This window comes from Spodoptera frugiperda, chromosome 30 (genome assembly GCF_023101765.2).
Source record: "Spodoptera frugiperda isolate SF20-4 chromosome 30, AGI-APGP_CSIRO_Sfru_2.0, whole genome shotgun sequence".
NCBI classification, from domain to species: Eukaryota; Metazoa; Arthropoda; class Insecta; order Lepidoptera; family Noctuidae; genus Spodoptera; species Spodoptera frugiperda.
Window position 1 is genome coordinate 12,502,748 of NC_064241.1, and position 22,244 is coordinate 12,524,991.

Below are 22,244 nucleotides of genomic sequence, written 5' to 3' on the forward strand. Positions count from 1 at the left end.
TTAAAGCATTTAACACTGAGAAACTTAATGACTTATTATAATATACTGTTTGAGTTTAATCCTTCACTTTATACGATCACCTCATCTTAGCTACTTTATGTATATATGTATGTTTTTTGAGAGAGAAATGTTGTGCAGTATGCATTTTTTTAAACAGTAGGTTCTAACATTCAATTAAAATCCGAACAATACATCACACAGACACAACTAAGTATACCGATACAAACATAAGTTATTGAGAGATGTATCTATGCTCTTAATACACACACACACACACATAAACCAAAGCTCCGAACTATCGGCTCAAGTAACAGATGCAAGCGTTATCGATGCAAATAATGCGATACAAATGCCATCACGTAGGAATGCAGCACCATACACGTATGCACCGGGATTTGGCAATACTGCTCCACTTGCAACATTGCATCATGTTATGTAACGTTTAATCAGATTATCCATAACGGCTGGTATTAATCACTTGTGTATCTGTTTGGTTTAAGAGATACGGTTTTGTGTGTTTCGAATGGAACTTTTGTCAAAAACCAGACAAATGAGAATTAGTACTAATAGTTGGTTATCAAGGTTTGCCGTAAACTTATCACAGTTTTAGAGTCTATGCGATTTCTAACAATAAAAAGAAGAAACGGTAATAAGGCAACTTTGATTGCTGTTGGTTGGTTCTAAGCTGGGGTAGTTGTTTGCATGTGAACTATTTATTATGTTATTTTTATGTATGTGTTTATCTTATCTGAATTTCATATTCCCCTTTTTATTAGGAGGTAAATCGTCCAATGATTTCTCCCGCCTAAACGAAAGCAACTATCAGGCTCTTACTCACTAAAAACGACCTCGTTCCTACTCCTGCTCTTCGAACAGGAGCCTCAGTAACCTGCTAGGATAGTCCGCAGCTCTTTTCATTGCAAGCAAGCTTGCTGCTAGTTCCAAACTATAGATTCCTTTTCTTAGAGTTTTAAGAAAATTCTCAGAAGTCATCAAAATTACAGCGACGACATCACCTTCGACAACACATATGAATAATATATTTTATCGTCACTCGTTCCCCGCCACTAATCTCCATGACTGACATGTTTCTCTGCCTACCCTTGACCAGTACTGATGCCAAATGCTCGTAAAACATTATTGAAGCCAACATCCAGAAATATTACTTTAAACAATAAAATTGTCATAACTAGGAATAATGACTGACTGACTGACTGACTGACATGCTGTCAACATTCAATTTAGATCTTCTGTTGGTCTTTGAATTAATAATGTCGTTCAGTTGTTTAGAGGGTAAGAAAATATAGCTCCAATAATTATCTTCCTTACCAAACCCTTAAATTCCTATCTCCCAAGAGGCCGGCAACGCACTTATAACGGCTCTGGTGTTGGTGGGGAATCGGGGATTGGGAAGATTGGGAAAGTGGGAATTGGGCTTCCAGTAACCTCACTCACACAACGAAACACAACGCAAGCGTTGTTTCACGTCGGTTTTCTGTAAGACCGTAGTATCACTCCGGTCGAGCCGGCCCATTCGTGCCGAAGCATGGCTCTCCCACACTTAAAAGAACCCGAGGTTCTACTCATAAACCGACAGACAATTGTTGTTTCGGGTCTGGGTGTCATGTGTATGTGACCTTGAATTAAAAAAAAACCGACAGACAAGAAGTTAAATATTACTGCACACCTTCAGTCATACAGTCTGTATATGAATTTATGTAGTGTTGTCATCTATAATGAGTTGCACGTGGATTTCCAGATGTTAGCAGGTTCGGTGCCAAGGTGAGGTATGGAAGTAATACAATCGTTTATTTGTGCGACCCTGGCCTTCAGCAGACAGCTGGAATGTATGAATTGCCATTATAATATAGATGGGTATTACATTTTAGTTAGTACATTGTTTTGTATTGGTACCAGGTTTGATCCTTGATTGTGTTAAGCGTGGATCTTTGTCTATTCTTGCGAAGAGTTATAGGCTACAAGAATTTAATTAAGATAATTATGCATGTGTGTGAAAATACTTAGTTTAAAATAAGGTATTTAATTTTTATTCAAATAAATTTTGGCCCATATAGGGATTTTCAACCATGGCGTGGGTGCGTTTACAAACATACAAGTTCACATACACATGACATCCAGACCCGAAACAACCATTTAGCGGATCACACAAACACGTTGTGCGGCAGCCGGTTGCCCAGCCACAGCGCTAACCGTGCAGTCGTACCAAAACAAAGAAATTCATCAAATTTGGTTCAGGAGTTTAAGTACTAGTAACAGCACTTGCAAAAGACAAGACTTGTTCTTAACATAACGTGTACGTAAACTATCCTTTATAATGAGCACATTATAAGTATAGGATAGTTTTATCTTTCCTGGCCTTTTTCCAAGAATGTAAGGTTCTGTGCGAGGAATGTGCTAACCAACTGGATGACAATATTTTACTTTAGATAACTGACATCTACCGGCTTAACCTCTTTTACGTAGGAATAATAATAAACACAGTTTCTCCTGTTATTTTAAATGCTCGTTTTTAAAAACATTGCATTAGTTTACCGAAAGTAATACCAGATTCTATACCATTACTAACTGACAATTTTATAAACAAAAAGTAAGAGGATTAATTTCTAGTCATTTAATGATTACTCAAACTATGCCTTAGTAACGATTTTGTTCCGAAAACAATCGCTAAGGCCTAACCATTAAATGAGGCTAGTCAAAAGATAGGTATGTACGGTACCTACTTGAAATCTACTACTTTAAAAAATACTAAGTGCCTTTGACATAAAGTAATTGACCAGATTTAACACCATTTGATGACTAATTGGAATTAGAGAATGAATTCGTCATAGGATAATATCAATTTTAATGAAAATCGTCACCTCTTTAGGTAGTTTTATTCATTATAATGTCAATTAACACATAATAAATATGGCGATCTAACGATCCGACACTTGCTTGTGGAATTTCGCACTTATAACCAATAGATTGCACTTTGCTATACAAATGTGCAATCTAATACAGTGTGGTTTTAGATCCTAGAAGAGTCGTATTGTGGACAGAGATAAAATATATCCTTCTCTCTTTCGTAAAAGCCGATAATACTGAGCCAACGTCTTATAATAATTTCTCCAAACTAAATTTGAGAATTGCGAATCACACAAAGTGTTGCTCCGTGCGGGAATGGAACCCGCTACTAGTTGCACGGCAGCTGGTCCAAAAACCGGAATAACCGTTCAATCAAATTATTTATTAATTAAATCCGTAATTCGTACGTTATACGTTTCAATAAAACAATTTGAATGCTATTTTGAGAAGTTACAGTTACATAAAGTTTTTATATCCCACAAAAAAAACCTTATACATATTATACAGTGCATAAAAGTTCAATGCTACATCACCATAAATGTGACTAACATTATATAAATAGCGATCTTTTGACAACAATTGTTTTTTTTTTGTTATATTAGTGTCATTTTTTTTGACTGCCTCGTTGGTCGAGTGGTCGCAAGTGCGACTGCCAAACAAGGGGTCTCGGGTTCGATTCCCGGGTCGGGCAAAGTATTACTGGGCTTTTTCGGATTTTCGAAAAATTTCTCGGTAGTAGCACGGAGTCTGGAATTGTGTCCAGGATATGGCAATAGGCTCACCCCCTATTACATGGGACTTTAACACAAAATGGTGAAAAGTGGGTGTGCATTGTATAGCGGCATTACGTGCCGTAATGTGCACCTCTGCCTACCCCTTCGGGGATAAAAGGCGTGAAATTGTGTGTAGAGTCATTTTTATTTATCGCGGAAGTGCAATACATAAATTATTAGGTAGGTACTTACTGACTACGAGGAGTTGACACGGAGTGGTTTGCTCCGTGTCAACTCCTACCCTATGGCGGGACCCCGGAACCCTTTCTTTCGCATACAAAACCTAAATCGAAAATACGAAATTCTCAGAAGACACAACCGCTAGGCCAAGGGCGCAGTCACATTCAGTTTATATATCTCATATAGTAGTACAATATCCGGAGCTGCGGACTACCATCCGGAGCTGCGGACTACCTAGCGGGTTTACCGGGGCTCCGGCTCGACGGGCAGGAATAGGAACGGGGTGGTTTTTAGTCAGTAAGAGTCTGACACTCCCTCTCGCCTCGCCCAAGGCGGGAGAAGTCATTGGATGATTTTCCACCCTCAAAAAAAATAAAATATAGTAGTAAAATACAAATATAAATCCACTTGTGTTGCATTATCAGGAACATTAGCAGTCTATCTGTCTATCTGTCTATCACAGTCGCGTCACTACTCGTCATAGGCCAGTTGATGGACTGCCAAACTGTGACGTCATTGTAGAGTGACCACGTTGCGGTGTCTAGTGGATTTTTTATTTGGTGTGTGTTTATGTTCGGTAAAATTAAGAATTTCTATGTATATAATTGTGTGAGGTTGTAAGATTATTTAGTCTTGAATAGTTTTTTTTGTTTTTTTGTTTATCAAGTGGTTATTAGTGCGATTATTGAATAAAGAATTCGCTTTCAATTTCCAGGTTTGATCAAAGGCAAAGCATTTATTTCAATTAATCGTAATTCGTCAGTCTGTCTGTCAGTGAAGTTAGCTGCTCGTTCCAAAGTGTTATTGGGTGAAAACTAGTGGTGCTACATTGTGCATATGCATACATTGTACATGTAAAACTCTGCCTACCCCATTGGAGATTAAAAAGGCTTAACGTTATGATTATAATATAATTATTTATATTTCACATTAAGTTCAATAAAAAATAAAGCCCTATAATATCAGGTCTATAATTGTCATAATACGGAAATGTTACTAGCTGCATAATTTACATTTAAAGCTGGTAATTTGTTAAACTGGACACTTAAACTACAAGTGCACTAGAGTAAGTACTAAGTTAAGTCTAAGTACCTACTAGAAAACTAGAATAGGTATCTACTGTATCTACGTACTTCGGAATGCACTAAAAATAATTCCTTGTCAGCGGTAGGAACTTGTTATGAGTGCCACTTGTATTAAAGTGCCTAGATACATTAAAAACATAACGCTTGTTAGCTAAGGAAGAATAGATAGTGATACCTTTACTTAGAAACAAAGTTCTTGCTGTTACTATATGAAAATTAAAAAGAAATGGAAATGAATTCAAGACCGAATCTATGATTAAGTGATCTGAAATGCAACTGCAACGCACCTGTGACGCCTCTGGAGTTTAGTTAAATACCTGTGACTCCTCTGGAGTTGCGCTTATTATCAGATGATACGCCTGCTCGTTTGCCTCCTATTCTATAAAAAAAACTACGACGACCATGAATAATAAAATTATAATGTGGCCATAGCTGCCGAGCTGTTAAAAAAATACTCTGAGATCAGCCGATTATAAGACATTTGTCCAGTCTAATCCTGCTATAAAATTTTCGCTATGAATTTTTAAATCCCTATAGTATCTTAAAAATATCACAAATACACACTGGAATAGCAAACAGGAATGAAAAGGGATCGTTGACCAAAAGATTACTAGAAATAGAAGCAGCATAAAACTTTAAACCAAATGAAGCTTGCAGCGTCCACTTATTTAGCATTTCTAGTTAATCCAGGTATATTTTGTTATCCTATAATATCGAGGGTCTAGCGTAAATTTATATCTTCAAGTCGATCTGAACTGCATTAATATGTAGAGACGGGATTCTTGTGTATTAATGACAATTTTCTATCTTTAGCTACCTGATCACTTAATAAATGAATGCCTTAAGGCATTAAGTCCGCCATTCACTTGTTTTTGTGTGAAGAAGATTAAATAAATGTATGAAGACTTGGATTTTTGTTCGGGATTGGAAATACAGATTTTAAAATGTTCTATAAAATTGGGACATGATTTAAACTCACCTTCCTCGTACACAGGCAGCCACAATTAGACTGCTTAGCGTTATACCGGAGCTCTGGCCCGAAAAGCAGGAGTAGGAACGGAGTGGTTTTTTTATGGAATAGGTGGCAAACGAGCAAACGAGTCACCTGATGGTAAGCGATCAGCGCCGCCAATGGACACCCGCAACACTAGAGGAGTCACAGGTGCCTTTTAAAAAGGAGTATGCTCTTTTCTTGAATGTTTGAAGGTTTTCAGCCAGTTAGAATCTGACACATCCTCTCACCTCGCCCAAGGCGGGAGAAGTAGCTGGATGATTTTCCCCGTCAAAACAAAAAAAAATCTAAATTACTCCCGGATAAAATTCACGACATTTTTCAACCAACCATCTACAGTCGGCCATGATCTTCAATCGAACTTTATCAATTTACTTATTACATCATTATTTAATTATTATCATACTTATTTTATACATGAAATCATTCAACCAAATGAAAACTTACATACTTTCAAAGCGGCCGCAGTTTACATGTCAAGCTCAATTTAAATTAATTGCCTGATTTATTGATTATTGATAATGCACCGATGTATCTTCCTGTAGTCGAGTGCAGGTTATCAGTATCGTGATATCATCGATAATGTTGAGACTTGAGATTTCAAAGATCTAGGTTTCTGGAAGAATTCCATGTGGTAATCACCACTGAGGTGAGTCTCTTGACATAAACCAGCTAATCTAAAACGTTCCAGGAACCTAATCCAAGACCTTTAGCTCAGTATAAACACTTTTTTTGATGGAGGAAAACCATCCAATGTCTTCTCCCACCTTGGGAGAGGCGAGAGGTAGTGTAAAACTCTAACTGACTAAAAACCACCCTATTCACCTGCTAGGTAGTCAGCAGCTCCTGGTTCAGCATAAACACTTGAGACTATTAGACCAATGAGGCTGCCTTTCAGTAACTAATTTAGATGAATTTCTTTATATTTCTATCACATTATTCGACCTGAAATGGAAAAATCATCCATGAAAAAACCATGAGACAAAAATGCTAGATTACAAACCATGAATTAATAAATAAATGATCAATCGCTTACCACCAGGTAACCCGTCTGCTAGTTTACTACCTATTCCATAAAAAAGAGCATTCTATTTCCAGTGTTTAGTCGGTAACCCGTGGCCACCCTACTCGGATGTGAGTTTATGCAACACGAGTGCACTAGTGCAGCACCTTGACTCTACACTCCGTTCAAGGTTTGATGACTAATTGGTGCAATATTGCATAATAGCATCCACACATGTTGCCAATGTAACACTACCAAGAATGAGTTTTAGGAAACCATTTATTTTGGTATTCTGATTAATGGTGGTGTAGATGTGCCTACATCTAATCTAATGGGTTGATTCACTGTTGTAAATCAAAGTCAGAGCTTTAGGGTGCTTCTCCGCCAGAGATATGCTATGTAGCTATGCTACGATGTGCGGCTCGTCGCGTTCCGCGCGCGCCTCAAAGAGCCATCAGACCACCACAGATGGGGCCCAATAGGGCTGATGCCTGACCCGGAGCTGCGGACTACCTAGCGGGTTTACCGGGGCTCCGGCTCGAAAAGCAGGAGAAGGAACGGGGTGGTTTTTAGTCAGTAAGAGTCTGACACTCCCTCTCGCCTCACCCAAGGCGAGAAAAAGAAAAGTCATTGGATGATTTTCGCCCCTCAAAAATAAAAAAAAAAGCTATGCTACGAAGATGTAATAGCTAAGCTGTAAATCTATGTGACCGTTTCCACTGATACTAAGCTATGTAGCTGTGCTAAGAAGATGCGCAGCTCGAGTATGCGATGCGAAGAAGATCTTCTTCTTAAAAGGCCGGCAACGCACCTGTGACTCCTCTGGTTTTGCGGGTGTCCATGAGCGGCGCTGATCGTTTATCATCAGGTGATCCGTCTGTTCGTTTACCCCATATTTCATAAAAAATAACTGCTTATCACTTCTGGGTTAAAAATAATAAAAATGTTATTTTAATACAATAATATTAAGTTCAAATTAGAATGCAAATTCATCTTCATATTAATTTTAATCACGCTTAGATCAATTACTCCCATACAGGTCAAGTTTAATCAGTTAATTAAAAGTATTTAATTAGTTCATACATAATAGAAGACGAAAGCTATAATTTGGCCACTATTTATGCGACATACTAGTCTCATAAAGAAAGATCAAAGGGAATCTAAAATAAATTTAAATGCACCCAATGCATGCCAAGACGGTAAATGAATGAATAAAAATATCATCCAACTACCAAACTTCAAACACATTGCAGAATTTAAAAAGTAAGTATCTTTAACACAATATAAACCGGTCCATCTGTTCTTGAGATATGCACGTGCAAACAAACAGACGTTTGCGAAAATATTTTTACTTTACCTCGATCTTTTGCTAGTGGCATTCTCGATTTATTTATTTACTGTAGTTTTTTTTTAAATGTATGTTTTAGAATATTTGTTTGACTTTGGACTACCTCGTTGTTCCTAAGCGCGTCTGTTGAATTAGGCGTCTCAATTACCTTATTTAATTTTTAATTAAGTAGTAGGTACGTACACTTAAAAACATTTGTAATTTGTAAGGAGATTTAAATTTATTTTGGTTTTGAGTATTTTGGATTTTTTTATGGAACAAGCCGGTAAACGATTAGACGAATCACCTGTTGATAAGCAATTGCCGCCCATGGGCAATCGAATTTTAAACTTTTGGGGTTTAGGAATTTAAAGGTATTTTGGGGAATCGGGGATTGGGAAGATTAGGAAGAGGGATAATTGCGCCTTCGGTAACCTCACTCACGCAACGCAAGCGTTATTTCCCGTTGGTTTTCTGTGAGGCCGTGGTATCACTCATGCTGGTGCCAAAGCGTGGCTCTCCCACACTTAAAAGTTAATGATTGATTCCAAAACATATTTTATATGTATGTGCCTTTGTATAATAAGTACCACTTTTCATCCAAAGAAGACTCTAGACTTCACGACTACCGAGCTGCGGACTGCCTTTCGGGTTACCGGGGCCGGGGCACCGCACCGGCTCGATAAGCAAGAGTCTGACACTCCCTCTCGCCTCAAGAGAAGTCATTGGATGATTTCCCCTCCCCTTAAAAATAAAGACTTCACGACTAACGGAACAATTAAAAACAAATGCACAATGACCAGTAGAATTGCTATCAATCCGGCAGTTGTCCACTAATTGCCAGGAATGCAATAAAATAACCGAGATATGTCAAGGTTAAACACTGCATTCTTTCATTAAAACCACTGTTTACTCGATCGAAATGCTTATAACTAGTACATTTATTTAGGTATGGCAATTAATATCAATAGGTATCAATTGATATACTGATGTGAATCAACTCGGTCCTGTAAGGTGTCGCGAGCTTGATTTCTGGGCAGAATATTTTTTGTATGATGCTATCTCTCTCTCTCTCTCTCTCTCTCTATCTCTTTGGTCGTTTCCTCATGTCTGAGGATCGGGGTTGCATCTGGAGCGGATGATCTGCTTCCAGCGGTTTCTGTCCAGCGAGTTACTTACAACCGTGAAAAAATTTGAGTCGTTTCGTCTTCGCCCGCGATCCCATAGGATAAAAATGTATTATTGCAGACCATAATCTACCCCTCATCGCGACTCTTTCAGTCGTTTTGACGCGAAGGAGTAACAAAGAAACAAACATACAAACTATCGCATTTATAATTATTATTAGTAGGATAAGTTAATATTCCCTACAGAGATTTTTTAAGAGACAAACTCCTTTTTTTACATTTAATGGGTCGACAAATTGCAATTTGTATGTAAAATATGGCATTAATGCATTAATAATTAACAGGCAACTACATAAAAATGGTATTTAAAACGATGGTTAAACGAGAGAATGGAAAAGTTATTCTTCTGCAAAACTTCAGAAGAGTAACTGACAATGTGCCTGACTTGTAATTCATTGATGATTAAGGTACTGATGATTCGATTTCGATATACAGTGAAACCTCGTTAAGTGAGACATCAAGGGACCTTCAAATTGGTATCACTTATAGAGGTATTCCACTAACCCAGTGTCTCTGATAACCAGGTATAAATAAACATTTGTCTCATTTACAGAGGGTTCCATTAATGGAGGTGAACATACGGGTTATTTCACATAAAGAGGTGTGATTCTTAAATAAAACAATGTGTTATGTGCACATTATAAATGAATAAGAATAAGTAAATCAACAAACAAAACGATGTTGTCTCAGTTACTGAGGTTTATGCATTAAAATCCACTAGCTGTCTCAGTTATAGAGGTAACTAAGATGATAAATAGAAAGAACGAATCCCAGAGGGTTGTTTGTCCCACTAATAGAGGTAATTCAGTGCCAATGTGTTGGGACCTCAGTATGAGTTCCATTTGTGGAGGTTTCTCACTTATCCAGGTCCCACTTAACCAAGTTTCACTGTATATAAATTTTGATATCAAAATATTACTGTAATGTATAGGTAACTCACGTAACTGTTTAACGAGAAAACTCGACTAGTTCTATATGATATGGTTCACATCTCACGTAAATTATCAAACAATTTCTAATGTATTCCAGATCGTTCGATATTAAACCAAACTTCTGTCATACCATTTGGCTAAGGTAAATGATTTACTCTGATATACCTAGAAATAAATCAATGCCACCGATCCATTTCCAAACCTTGGTAGTGGCAGCTTTACGTACCAACTGGTCTGATATTAGATAACTGTGACATCTGCGGTACATCAAATTAGGGATTCTGAAATGCATTTGGTTATGCAACGAGCTAATAACGACATTATTTATTTACGCGTGTTGAGAAAATGTCAGTTTATCTCGGCCGAGATTGACAGATGTGGAATACCAAGTTAACCATGTTTTTTATTAGCAAAATTATCATTGGTGGCACTGAGTTTAAAGTTGAACCATATATTTCGTTCTTCAGGTAACAGTTTCGGATATACGCGACTTATACCGAAATCTTCACTACATAGTATAAAACGAAGTCGCTTTCTTTGTCCTTATGTCCCTTTGTATGCTTGAATCTTTAAAACTACATAGAGTGATTTAAGAGGAAGGTTTATATGTATAATACATGCATAATATATCACCATTGCACCCATGCGAAGCTGGGGCGGGTCGCTAGTTAATTATAAACGGCATCCGCTGCAAACCGGAGCTAACGATATCCAAAAATCACGATAGTTATGACATGAAAACATAGAAAAACTTTACAACGTGATTTAAAAATAAACTGTATCGGAAGAACATAAATATTTTTTTTCAATAAACAATAAATAAATTATCGACGTTCCCGCGTCAATCAACGCGTAAACCTTGGCAATGGTGAGAACGCGGTGTGGCCACGCAAGTAGCGACTGTAAAATAATAGGAATACGGATTATTTTAATTACTCAAACCAATCATAGAGACAGAAATTGATAAAATAATAATTCATATTTTGACTTTGCAAGATTCGAAAGGTGTTCAGGTGGTTTTCCTTATCCTACTACCAAACAGTAGTGTTACGCGTTTCAATTCAAGTTCAGTATCAAGAGTCACAACCACGGTCACTTGGTCACTGAGTGCAAGTTATTTTTACGTTAAGGCGATTGAACGCGTTAACCAACCTCTGAAGGGCTTAGTACAAATTCGTTTTACGTTTTATGAGATCGAAATGAGAACGCATTCGTCGCTCTGATTGGTTGGTTTATTTGTGCCGGCCAATCAGAGCGCTAAACTTTCGTTTTGATGCAATGTAAAGCAAACTTGTACTAAGGATACTGATTGGTTAGTAAACTTAAAGCAGACCAATCAGAGCCGAACATCATAAACCTATCGATAGGATAACGTATTACAACAACCTCGCACTAGGGACTTTATTGACACTAAAATCGCTAACTTCATAGCCTCGGTAATGAAATAATTGCGTCACAGACTGTCTTTACCATTACAAAATATACGTATATAATAGAATGTAACGACCTGTGTCCAATATACTGCGCCTTGTGGTATATTTAGAACACATTATGGCTACCGGGGCGAAAATAACTTTGTTTATACGTCGATTAGGTTATAAACTACCTGTTATAATGTTGTTAGGGTATTTTGGAATGTTTTCAGTAGTTTTCCAGAGTGCAATGTCATCATCGTACCTATCTATGTTGATTGTGTTACAGCTGTTCTAGACAAATAATGCCTTTAATTAATGAGCTGAGCAACTCTTCAGTCTTATTTCAAAAGTATTATTATTTATCGTTTAATTGAAATTAATTATTTGACTTTGACTTTAGAAGTGTTTAGTATAATGTTCTAGAAATACGCGTGATGGTGGTATAAATGTGCCTAAAAACTGTTTTCTTTCTTTTCATTTACTAAACTCGCCCTTTATTAGGTTATTTTTCGAGCCCAAAATGCTCTATATGTAAAACACCATTTCAATTTGGTATGAATTCTAGACCTCAGCATACACGTTAGAACTATCAGTAACCAACCTTTCTATTCTCTTTCCTCCACAGGTGGACGAATGCTGGGTGAAGTTCCAGTACCGGGTGAAGAAGGTGGAGCATGATGCGCAGAGAGCGGCCATGTTCAGCGGGGACAGCCACCACAAGTTCCTGCTGGGGCACATGATCGTGTTCCGGATGCATCTTAACAAGGTCTGGATAGATATAAAACATATTTGAAGGATTAGAAATATTACGGCTTAGAAATAATACGGCTCAATGAGCCAGACCACCATAGATCCAGACCGGCCCAGTAGGGCTGATGCCCGATCCGGAGCTGCGGATAACGTAACAGGTTACCGGGGCTCCGGCTCAAAGTAGGAGAAGGAACAGGGAGATTTTTAGTCAGTAAGAGTCTCACAACCCCTCCTGCCTCGCCCAAGGCAGGAGAAGTCATTGGATGATTTTCCACGCCAAAAAAAGGATTAGAAATACTAAGTCTGATCCCAAGTACGGTTTGGCAGCCTGGGGGGATTTCAGGTTAAATTTGTGGGTTTTTTTAAGAGATGAGATGATGGTGTTTGACCATTATCTCACCTGGTTGTAAGCAATGATGTGGCCGATGATGGAGCGCGCCTATCTATGAGCAACCTGCTCACCTATGGGTCAGGAAAAGTGTTGGATATTTCCTTAGTGATTGCACGGAATTGAAATCTATGCTAACATATGTATAGAAAAAAAATGTTATCAATTTGCCATCTAGAATCTGGTTAATATGCGTTTAATACATTGTACGTATGTTAATAAAACTATGAATTGTTGATAATAGAGGAAAATACAGAATCGCAACACATTACTTTAATAACTTTGTTGACAATCTTATTGAAATGTGTAACGCAGCGGAAAATGACATAATTTTCAATTTCCGCAGTATAAGAGGTTCTGAGATTGCGGATATCAGAGACGTATGGCTGGAAAACTTACAGCTTCTATATTTTCCTTGTCAGTAAAATAATTTAAGGGTTTTATAAATGGTATTACCTCATATCACATCAACATCCTGTAAGTGACCACTGCTGATCTCTTTTCGCATCGAGAGGGTTTGAGCATTGATCACCACGCTTGCTCAATGCGGATTGGTGATTCCAAATTTATAATGATCACCTGATGGTAAGCAATCGTCGCCGCCCATTGACACCCGATACACCAGTGCGTTGTCGGCCTTTGGGGGGTTAGGATTTTAAGATGTTGGGGAATCGGGGATTGGGAAGATTACCAGATTAGACCGAGCCGGCCCATTCGTGCCGAAGCATGGCTCTCCCAGGCTAAACTGATGAAACACTTTCTCCATTTCAGAGCGAAGATTACTTGAAGAGGTGTGACAAAGCTACCAGAGGATGTGGTTATTCTTGTGAGGTATGTATTTAGATATAATGAAATAAAAAAAAAATTGTGGATAGTCCAAATGTTATACTTTGACACCCAAAAAATAATAGCGTCGTTGATATTGTGGTCACAAAATTGGCTGCCTAACACGAGATAGTGTTTGGTTAGGTCATGCAAAAAGCCGATGAGAATTTTAAATCAGATTCACTTTTCATTATAAGCAACGATTGGTTCTAAACTTCTAACAATAAGTGCACACGGCTCTCGGATTAAAAGAGAAAGTGCAACAATTAATTGTAATGCTGAGCAAGATGTGAATGCAATACTGACATACATTAGATATGTATTGTTTGTTAATACGCGGAACTTGGTAAAGTTTTAAGCACAGCATTATACAGACTAGGTGTTCCAGGAAGTGCAATATTGATGGAACTTACCAGCCTTTCCAATTTCTTTGTATGCTGTTTCGATGCAGATACGCGTTTAAGAATTATTCCAATTTTGTACGCTATCTGGATCATCGGTTTCTCTAATGTTTTCAAATATAATGACTATTCTAAGTTCTACATCTTAATGAAAATGAACTAAAAATCACGGTTTAATCACGTACATGAATGGAGAACAACTCTACTAGTTTCGAGTCACAGAGCGACTCTTCATCATGAGCAGCGTGCGCCTGTTGAGTAGCAATAGGCTCATGATGAAGAAGTCCCTCTGTGACTCGTAACTGGTAGAGCTTTTATTTGATAGGTACGGTATCTGCTGGTCTCTCTATCATCGGTCTCTCTAATGTCTCTAGTCTTCCAATGTAACTATTCTAAGTAATCAGTATATCACAATGTTTTATTTCTGTTTTTCTTAAGTTCTACATCTTGATCAAAAAAATTTTAATCGCAAAAGACGAATTAGACCTAATATGCTCACACTTACTTTCACTTCCAGGCCACCCCACGAGTAAGGCGCTGGCGTCGCTTAGCGCTGGACGAGATCCATCGAGTACGAGAAGACATGCCGTTCACCAGGCGCTCCTACAGGGACCTGGTCTCCCACGCCCGTCGGAAACTGAACCATCTGAGGAAGCAGATCATCGTCAGGTCGAGGGATGCAGTGGACGACTACAGATACTGTATAAACAGGAGGCGGTTACGATAGGTCCTGATTGAGAAGAGGGTGAGTTGAGTTACTGGAGTAGTGGGGTCTGAGGAGGAACAGCATTTTTTCTATTGAGGTTCCTTTACTATTGTAGAAGACAAAGTATCTACCATAAAGGATGACGAAATAACTCTAGGGAAAATCTCTTTGTGTGTAGTCCACAAATTGTTTCAGGACTTAGTGGGATGTGAATTTGTAAATGCACCAACGACACAGAGGAAAATCTTAGAGTGAGCTGTGTTAAATATTCTTTAAAAATATATGCAAGTAAAGGGATCGGAGACATATTTTAATTTTTTAAAAGATTTGTATTTTCTCCTGTGCCGTGGATGCGTTTAATAATATATAAGTTCACATGCACATGTCACCCAGAAACAACAATTTGTGGATCACACAAAGAATTGCTCCGTGCGGGAAACCCGCTACTACGTCGCACGGCAGCCAGTTCCCCAACCACCGCGCCATCCATGCAGTCATATATTTTTTATTATAAAGTCTATATAAAAAAAATTGATGTTTTTCCTTGATCCGCACAAGAACTTCAGTAATTTTCGACTCAAACACTCTTAGAGGATCAGTCGCCTGAAACAATAGTGTCATATTAGTTAATATACCTATAGTGTAGGTAAAATTATACGCAATTGATTGACTAGAGTTGATCGTCAGTGAAATTAATGAGATTGATAACTAATCTGTTAATTAGTGGAATCGTAATTTATAGTATTAACTATTATATTCTATTCTAAATGGTCTTAGATTTAGCTTTCATATTTATGTGAAATCCTTGTGGTTGATTTTTGTTACATTGGCAAAATGTCTCACAAAATCCATTGCAAAGGTTCTTGTCCGAAAATCAGAATGTATGATTTCTGTAACGAAAAAATTAAAAAGCCTGTAGCTAAATGCCGTTTAGCGCAAGAGTTTACTTAGTTTCTTTTAGTGTGTCCGGAGCTGCGAATTGCCTACCGGGTTTACCGGAGTCCTACTCAAAAAGCAGGAGTAAGAACGGGCTGATTATTAGTCAGTTAGAGTCTGACAAGCCCCTCTCGCCTGCCCAAGGTAGGAGAAGCCATTGGATGATTTTCCAGTCTAAAAAAAAGCGTCTACTTTTAGAGTAGAAAACTAAATTGAATTGAATTAAAGTTTTGTTATTTTTCTACTCTTTCCATAGACAAGCGCTAAAGCTAACCGTAGGCATTTGGCTACCAGCTCAGGCCACTCTAATCGAAAACTTTAGTGCGAAATAAGTACAAAATTGTGAGAGGGCCCATACCTATAGTCCAGCAGTGGACTGTGACGGGCTGTTGTTGTTGAAGTACAAAATACGATTCGAAATATTTTTTAATTTTATGTCTAAAATAACACCTCGTTACGATCGGTAAGATCGGGTTTTTTACCCAAATTCTGTAACTAACAGCAATCCAGAACAAAGCGTGTATTACATTTTCATTGGTCTAAAAGTATGGGTCAAAGTTATTAAGCTGTAATAAGCCCGATCTTACGGTGCGTAAAATGTTTTAAAAGAATTCATGAAACACTACTATACAATACTATTATATATGTTTAAAAATGTGAAAAATATATTTTTATTCTAAATGCTTCATCCAAAAATAAATTTTACGTAGATGTAAGAAGACTCAAAATTGTTTAGATTTAAATTTTTGTAAAAATAATTTATTGTTTTTGGTTATCGAATGTAATTGGGTTATGCGATTGGTAATTATTATGATTTTTATGTGTTTTTTTTTTTTGTAAAATACAGTGAAGACTCGTCTTACTTAAACCTATAAAGTAAAAAAAAGCTAAATAAATGTGATTAAAAGGTTTTAGGAACTGGAGAACCTTTTGTCTACTTCGGCGATGTAAACCATTTCCATATTTTAATAAATACATTTAAAGTAATGTATTAATAAAAATAAATACAAGATACAAATAAAAAATGGTATAAGACCAGTCATTACTGTATTTATAAATATATTTTATAAGTTTTAAAATTCGGTAAACAGACACACTGTGATAGTTTGTAAAATAATTGTATAAAAATTGAAATTAAGTTTTAAATGTAGCTTTTAAAATATTATTTTTGTTGTATTTTTAACTAAATGTATTATTATTGTTGTTTAACTTCTGTATTTTGGGGTTTGGGGACCATTTTATGCGCAAACAAATAAAGTGCCTGTGCCATATAAAATCTTCAAGTACAATTTAAACGACTTATAATTTTTTTTATGTATTATTTATGTACCATAAAAATATTCAAATTAATTCTTATATTAGATAGGTATAATTTATACCCATTTTACATGCGAGTTTATTCGCATGTAGAATGAATAGAAAATCCCACGCATGATCACGTCGTCTGGCCGGAGGATCCTTCTTTTCTAAGGGCAATTGTACTCTCTGTTCCCTATAGTATACCGTATAAAACTCAAAAATACAGAAGTTAAATAACAATAAAATTGTAATACGTAAGTACAAGTTTTGTTTAATAATAAAATAAATATGAACTAATATTACGCCATCATTGTTGTTAATGTTATTGTAAAGAAATGTATTTGACAATTTATTTTTGTAATAAATGTATATTTTAACATTATTATTTTACTGTGTTACCGTTTATTTCATTTCCCCAAATATCTCAATTTAAAAATTTTTAGCTCAGTTTTCAGTAAACAGTAATTTAAAACTATGTATGTAGGTACTTAATTGTTTTGTACGCTGTACGACGAGATAACTCGAGTAGTTTCAAGCGACTCTAGGGGCTCATAATCATGAGCAGCATGCTTAAAATTGTACCTACATTGAGTAATCGTCGTATAGCAAATCAAATAATTATTTAATTTTCTTCTGAGTAATAAATAAATAATGTAATTGACTAAATATACAAAAACTGTTAATTTGCTAAAACGAAATTAAACACAAAATACTTGAATCAGCCGAACCATTCCAAGTTTAAGGAAGCAAAATAGTGGTGCATACGTAATGATAAGTTATTCACTTCGACCTTGCGATGCAGTCACTGCATGCAAATAAATATTAATTCAATCTGGACCGATAACCTCAGGTTATCGATGCATGCGGTACAGTCAGAGACAGTGACTCTGGAGTAGTACAATACTATCTTACAATTAAAGCGACAGCAGAATGAAATACATTGTTTATACGTCTATCTTTCCAGCGGATGTCTTAAAAGTTGACTTAGGCTTCGATTTTTAAATGAACAGATACTTCTTAACTGTAGCATAAAATTTACATTTGACAGTTTTTAGTACGGATGAATTGTCAATTATTCAAAACCACTCCACAGATAAAGTTTTTTTTGACGACGGATAATTATCCAACCAATTCTCTCTTCAATTATGTAGCAAAGACCCATAGTCAAGCGGCAGACTGATGCAGGCTATGATATTTATTAGGTGGAATGACAGTATTCAAAGAGAGCTCAGTAGCATGCTATTAAATATAAAAAGAGGCATATGTGTAAGTGTGAACCGTAAACTGTTAAAGTTTAGATATAAATTCTCTTAAAACCTGTACTTTGCCAACCACACACACAGCATGCGTGTATAAACACGTTTTACGCTAGTTACGACTGTTGATATTCCCCATGCGTCACCTCATTTCTTTACTACAACATAATGATTACTATTTAGTAAATAATTATTATAAACATATGCTAACTTTACTTCTAATGTCGTATAATCTCATTGAGATAACGCAATGTTTCTTAGACTCTCGACTAGATCACATTTATGAGGAGTAAAATAAGTTTGAAATAATATAAGTTGTACAAAATGTTATTGAAGTTGTTAATTTTTCTGTTGCCTGTACTGTGGAGGAGTGCATCTTGTGCGGTGAGTATTTCCGTCTCATTTGTTGATTATTTTGATTAGAAATTAAGTTATTTATTGTGCTATTATTGTAGCTCTTGGGTGGTCTAGATAGTTTATTTCATTAGTGGGATTAGGATTAGTTCCAACTGCAATACCTACGATTATGTAGGTACAACAGGATTTATTATTTATGTCAGCTTCTACCTAATTTAGAATAAAATACCTAAATGCTAACTAATATAATATTTAAGTGTTGGAGAGTCATGCTTCGACAAAATGACTCGACGGATCACCTGATGGTAAGCAATCGCGGACGCCTATAGACACCCGAAATACAAGTGCGTTGTCAGGTTTTTGGGAGTTTAAGGGTTGTTGGGGAATCGGAGATTAGGAAGATTGGGAAGGGGGTTTTTGGGACTCCGGTAAACTCATTCACACAATGCAAGCGTTATGTCACGTACATTTTTCTATGAGGCCGTGGTATCACTCTGGTCGAACGGGCCCATTCGTGCCGAAGCCTGGCTCTCCCACGCTAAAAATGCTTAATAACTCACACTGTCTCCGATGGCTTCTAACAATAGTAATGACCTTATCTTTCTCTCATACATTCTAGCAGTCACGCACAAACCTCTTGATCCGTAAATACGAGCTGGATGTGAACTCCTCAAAGATCATGCAGAAGGATGATAGGAAACTGATGCAGAAGTGGGCAGACGATTACCAGTTCAAACGGCTGGACATCAGCATGAAGTACCGGCTGCAGATGGTGAAGCACCAGGAACATAGCTTAGGAGGAAATGGGAATGTTGTGGTAAATATACATTACATGTTTTTTTACTGGTATAAGATAATTATGATTGACCGTTTTTGATGACGGCTGTGTCCTAAAAGTCAAATTAAGGACTACGTAAGTGTAACGTCTTGTATAACCCACAGAGACCAGCAGTGGGTTGTCATTTGACTATAAAGACTCAGCATATTGTGGCGACACATTGACAAGTAACAAGTGACAGATGACAGAAGTCGCACATAGACTATCGACGAGCAAATCAACGGATGACGTCATAAATATCCTGCATCGCATATGAAGTTTACATGCGAATTAACACGGATAGAAAATCCCAACGAACAACAGTTGGGCAGAAAGCCCGCCAGGCTGATCACCTCGCCTGGTCGGAGGATCCTCCTTTTCTTAGGGAACTTTACTCTCTGTTCCCTAAAGTGGTGACCCCGACGTGATTGAAAGCAACCTTCACGGAGCAGATCAGCACCGTCATCCTTATCGCCATCTCCCTCACCCATCACTTCTCCGCTGAGCGGTAATCAAGTCGCAGCCAACCAGCATCCTCGGCCTCATCAGGGACCACCACTCGCTACATCGAAGATATGCAGCCTGGTTCTTCCCTACGGCCTCATCAGCGTCTAGGCACAGCACTCTGCACACGGTCTGAGGACGCCTTCCTCCCGTCAACGCAGACGCCAGCCACTACGCACCTACCCTCGCAGCATCTATTCCCCGACTCACCGTGGGACACTGCGAGCTTCACTACTCCGACTCACTGGAGTATCACCCTGCACCGCTCACCCGACTCACTGGGCATTCAGCGGCACAGTTCCGACTCACTGGAACTAGGGACATTCTACACTGGCTCTGGCACCGCTCATCTCAAGCATCGACAGCCGTCTCAACAGGATCGACCTCCGGTCTTGGGGGGGAGTGATGTGGCGACACATTGACAAGTAACAAGTGACAGATGACAGAAGTCGCACATAGACTATCGACGAGCAAATCAACGGATGACGTCATAAATATCCTGCATCGCATATGAAGTTTACATGCGAATTAACACGGATAGAAAATCCCAACGAACAACAGTTGGGCAGAAAGCCCGCCAGGCTGATCACCTCGCCTGGTCGGAGGATCCTCCTTTTCTTAGGGAACTTTACTCTCTGTTCCCTAAAGTGGTGCCTTTCACCACTACCATCATCAAGTCATCTATCTCCGGCGGGGAATCGAACTCCGGTCTCCCGCGTGACAGGCGGGGATACTTACCACTATACTACCGAAGACTTCACTGTAATTCAATGTGGGAACCTACAATAAGTAGTGCGGTTCCTCAGCCACGTTGCCATTTAAAATTATAAATGGACCTAGCTAAGCACCCAGAACCAATGAGAATTGATCACCACGATCTAGACTTTCCTAAGACTGTTTCAAGTTCAGGCTTTGGTGAATTTAAATTGTCACGTCACGTCAATAACCTCATGAAGTTTGGTCTTCATCATATACGTTAATACGTAAATATGTAGTAGGTAGTATGTTTTTCAAAACTGATGTTGTACTCATTTTTTCAGTGGGTGAACTGCCTGTACGCTCACAGGACGGAAACCAGGCGGACAGTGAGCCTCTACCATGACCATGAACACGAATGTCTGAAGACTGCTGCCTCTAGAGATGTTACCATGAGAGAAAATGTGGAGCAACTTGAGAAACAGGTGATGAATGACCATACCTACATATAAATACAAACTTAATCAATAAATCACATCACTCAATAAATTATTAAAATACAACCGAAATAATGCAATATCACTTTGTCCAATCATTAAATTAATCTTTGACTGCCAAAAGAAAACTGTTGAGAGCAAATCTTGACACTAACATCGGTCACCGGTGACCACTGCGGCGTGAAATGTGTTAAGTACAGAACAATCTTCATGCAAGATAAATGAGACAGTACCTGCCAAAAAGTTTCGAAGCAGAAACCGTTTTCAAAAAGGCTTGGAACGCATTTACCATCTCTTGTGAGGCGAGTGTCCATGGGTTCCGCCATTCACCACCACCATCATCAAGAGACCCGTCTTCCGTAGGATCGATTACCCTTATTCAGTAAAATAGAAGTAAACAAAATACAAAAATATTTTGACAGACTTTTTCATTTCAGATAGCGAATTGGAGAAAAGGTTACAGGTACTTACAGAATAAATGCAATGACGAAAATGTTGGCAACACCAGGGCTATGCACCAGTGTTTGGTCCGATACGTAAGTAAATATTTATAATACCTAGCGTACTTTGTGTGATCCACAAATTGTTGTTTCGGGTTTGGGTGTCATGTGTGTGAGAAAATCATAGTTTGGGGCATAAGTTTCTTAAAAAAGATACTTTATCCGACCTGAAAATATAAATAGAGATCTATTGTTCAGCAGTCCCACTTCCCTTCTCTTTTCTTCGTTACAAGTGATAATATTTTTTTCAGATGCAAAACGACAATTTCGACGAAGTGATCCATAGACTAGTGCTCCTAAAGTTAGGTGCCATGAACGACCTGTATGCCTACTACAACTCCTCGCTCCGGGAGCTGGAAGAATGTCTCAAAACACAGCTGTCCAGGTACCTGGAGCGAATACGAGCAGTCTTGGATACCTTGTATAAATGCTATAATATTAAAACGTGATTGTGATGTTCTTAGGTGCATTTTAGATTAAGTAATTATTATTGTAATAAGTAATAAAAAAATGTGTTCCATAAAATTAATTAA

The 22,244-nt window shown here is 37.8% G+C and overlaps 2 protein-coding genes across 3 annotated transcripts in view; both read left to right on the forward strand.

The window, feature by feature from the left end:
- The window catches only part of LOC118269973 (uncharacterized), a 32,239-nt gene extending 14,773 nt beyond the window's left edge, over window positions 1–17,466 (forward strand). Inside the window, exons 3-5 of the mRNA XM_035585378.2 lie at window positions 12,405–12,545; window positions 13,689–13,748; window positions 14,661–17,466. Coding sequence (XP_035441271.2) covers window positions 12,405–12,545; window positions 13,689–13,748; window positions 14,661–14,870 — 411 coding nt within the window. The 3' untranslated portion in view covers window positions 14,871–17,466. The remainder of the gene's footprint in view (window positions 1–12,404; window positions 12,546–13,688; window positions 13,749–14,660) is intronic.
- A 1,026-nt stretch (window positions 17,467–18,492) lies between these two features.
- LOC118269975 (uncharacterized) lies at window positions 18,493–22,203 on the forward strand. Of its 2 annotated transcripts, none has more exons than XM_035585381.2 (5): window positions 18,493–18,724; window positions 19,320–19,514; window positions 21,059–21,199; window positions 21,649–21,747; window positions 21,963–22,203. In XM_035585381.2, the coding sequence occupies exons 1-5, from the start codon at window positions 18,665–18,667 to the stop codon at window positions 22,158–22,160; spliced, it is 693 nt and encodes a 230-aa protein (XP_035441274.1). In that variant the 5' UTR covers window positions 18,493–18,664; the 3' UTR covers window positions 22,161–22,203. The 2 variants fall into 2 exon arrangements, with proteins under 2 accessions (XP_035441274.1, XP_035441273.1); XM_035585380.2 differs by having other exon boundaries at window positions 18,502–18,724; window positions 19,317–19,514; window positions 21,963–22,199.
- Window positions 22,204–22,244: the final 41 nt, after the last annotated feature.

Coding starts and splice junctions, on each gene's coding strand:
- LOC118269975 (XM_035585380.2), top strand. CDS start 18,665: ATGTTATTGAAGTTGTTAATTTTTCTGTTGCCTGTACTGTGGAGGAGT. Junction 18,725..19,316: donor GGAGGAGTGCATCTTGTGCG/GTGAGTATTTCC, acceptor CATACATTCTAG/CAGTCACGCACAAACCTCTT. Junction 19,515..21,058: donor GAGGAAATGGGAATGTTGTG/GTAAATATACAT, acceptor TCATTTTTTCAG/TGGGTGAACTGCCTGTACGC.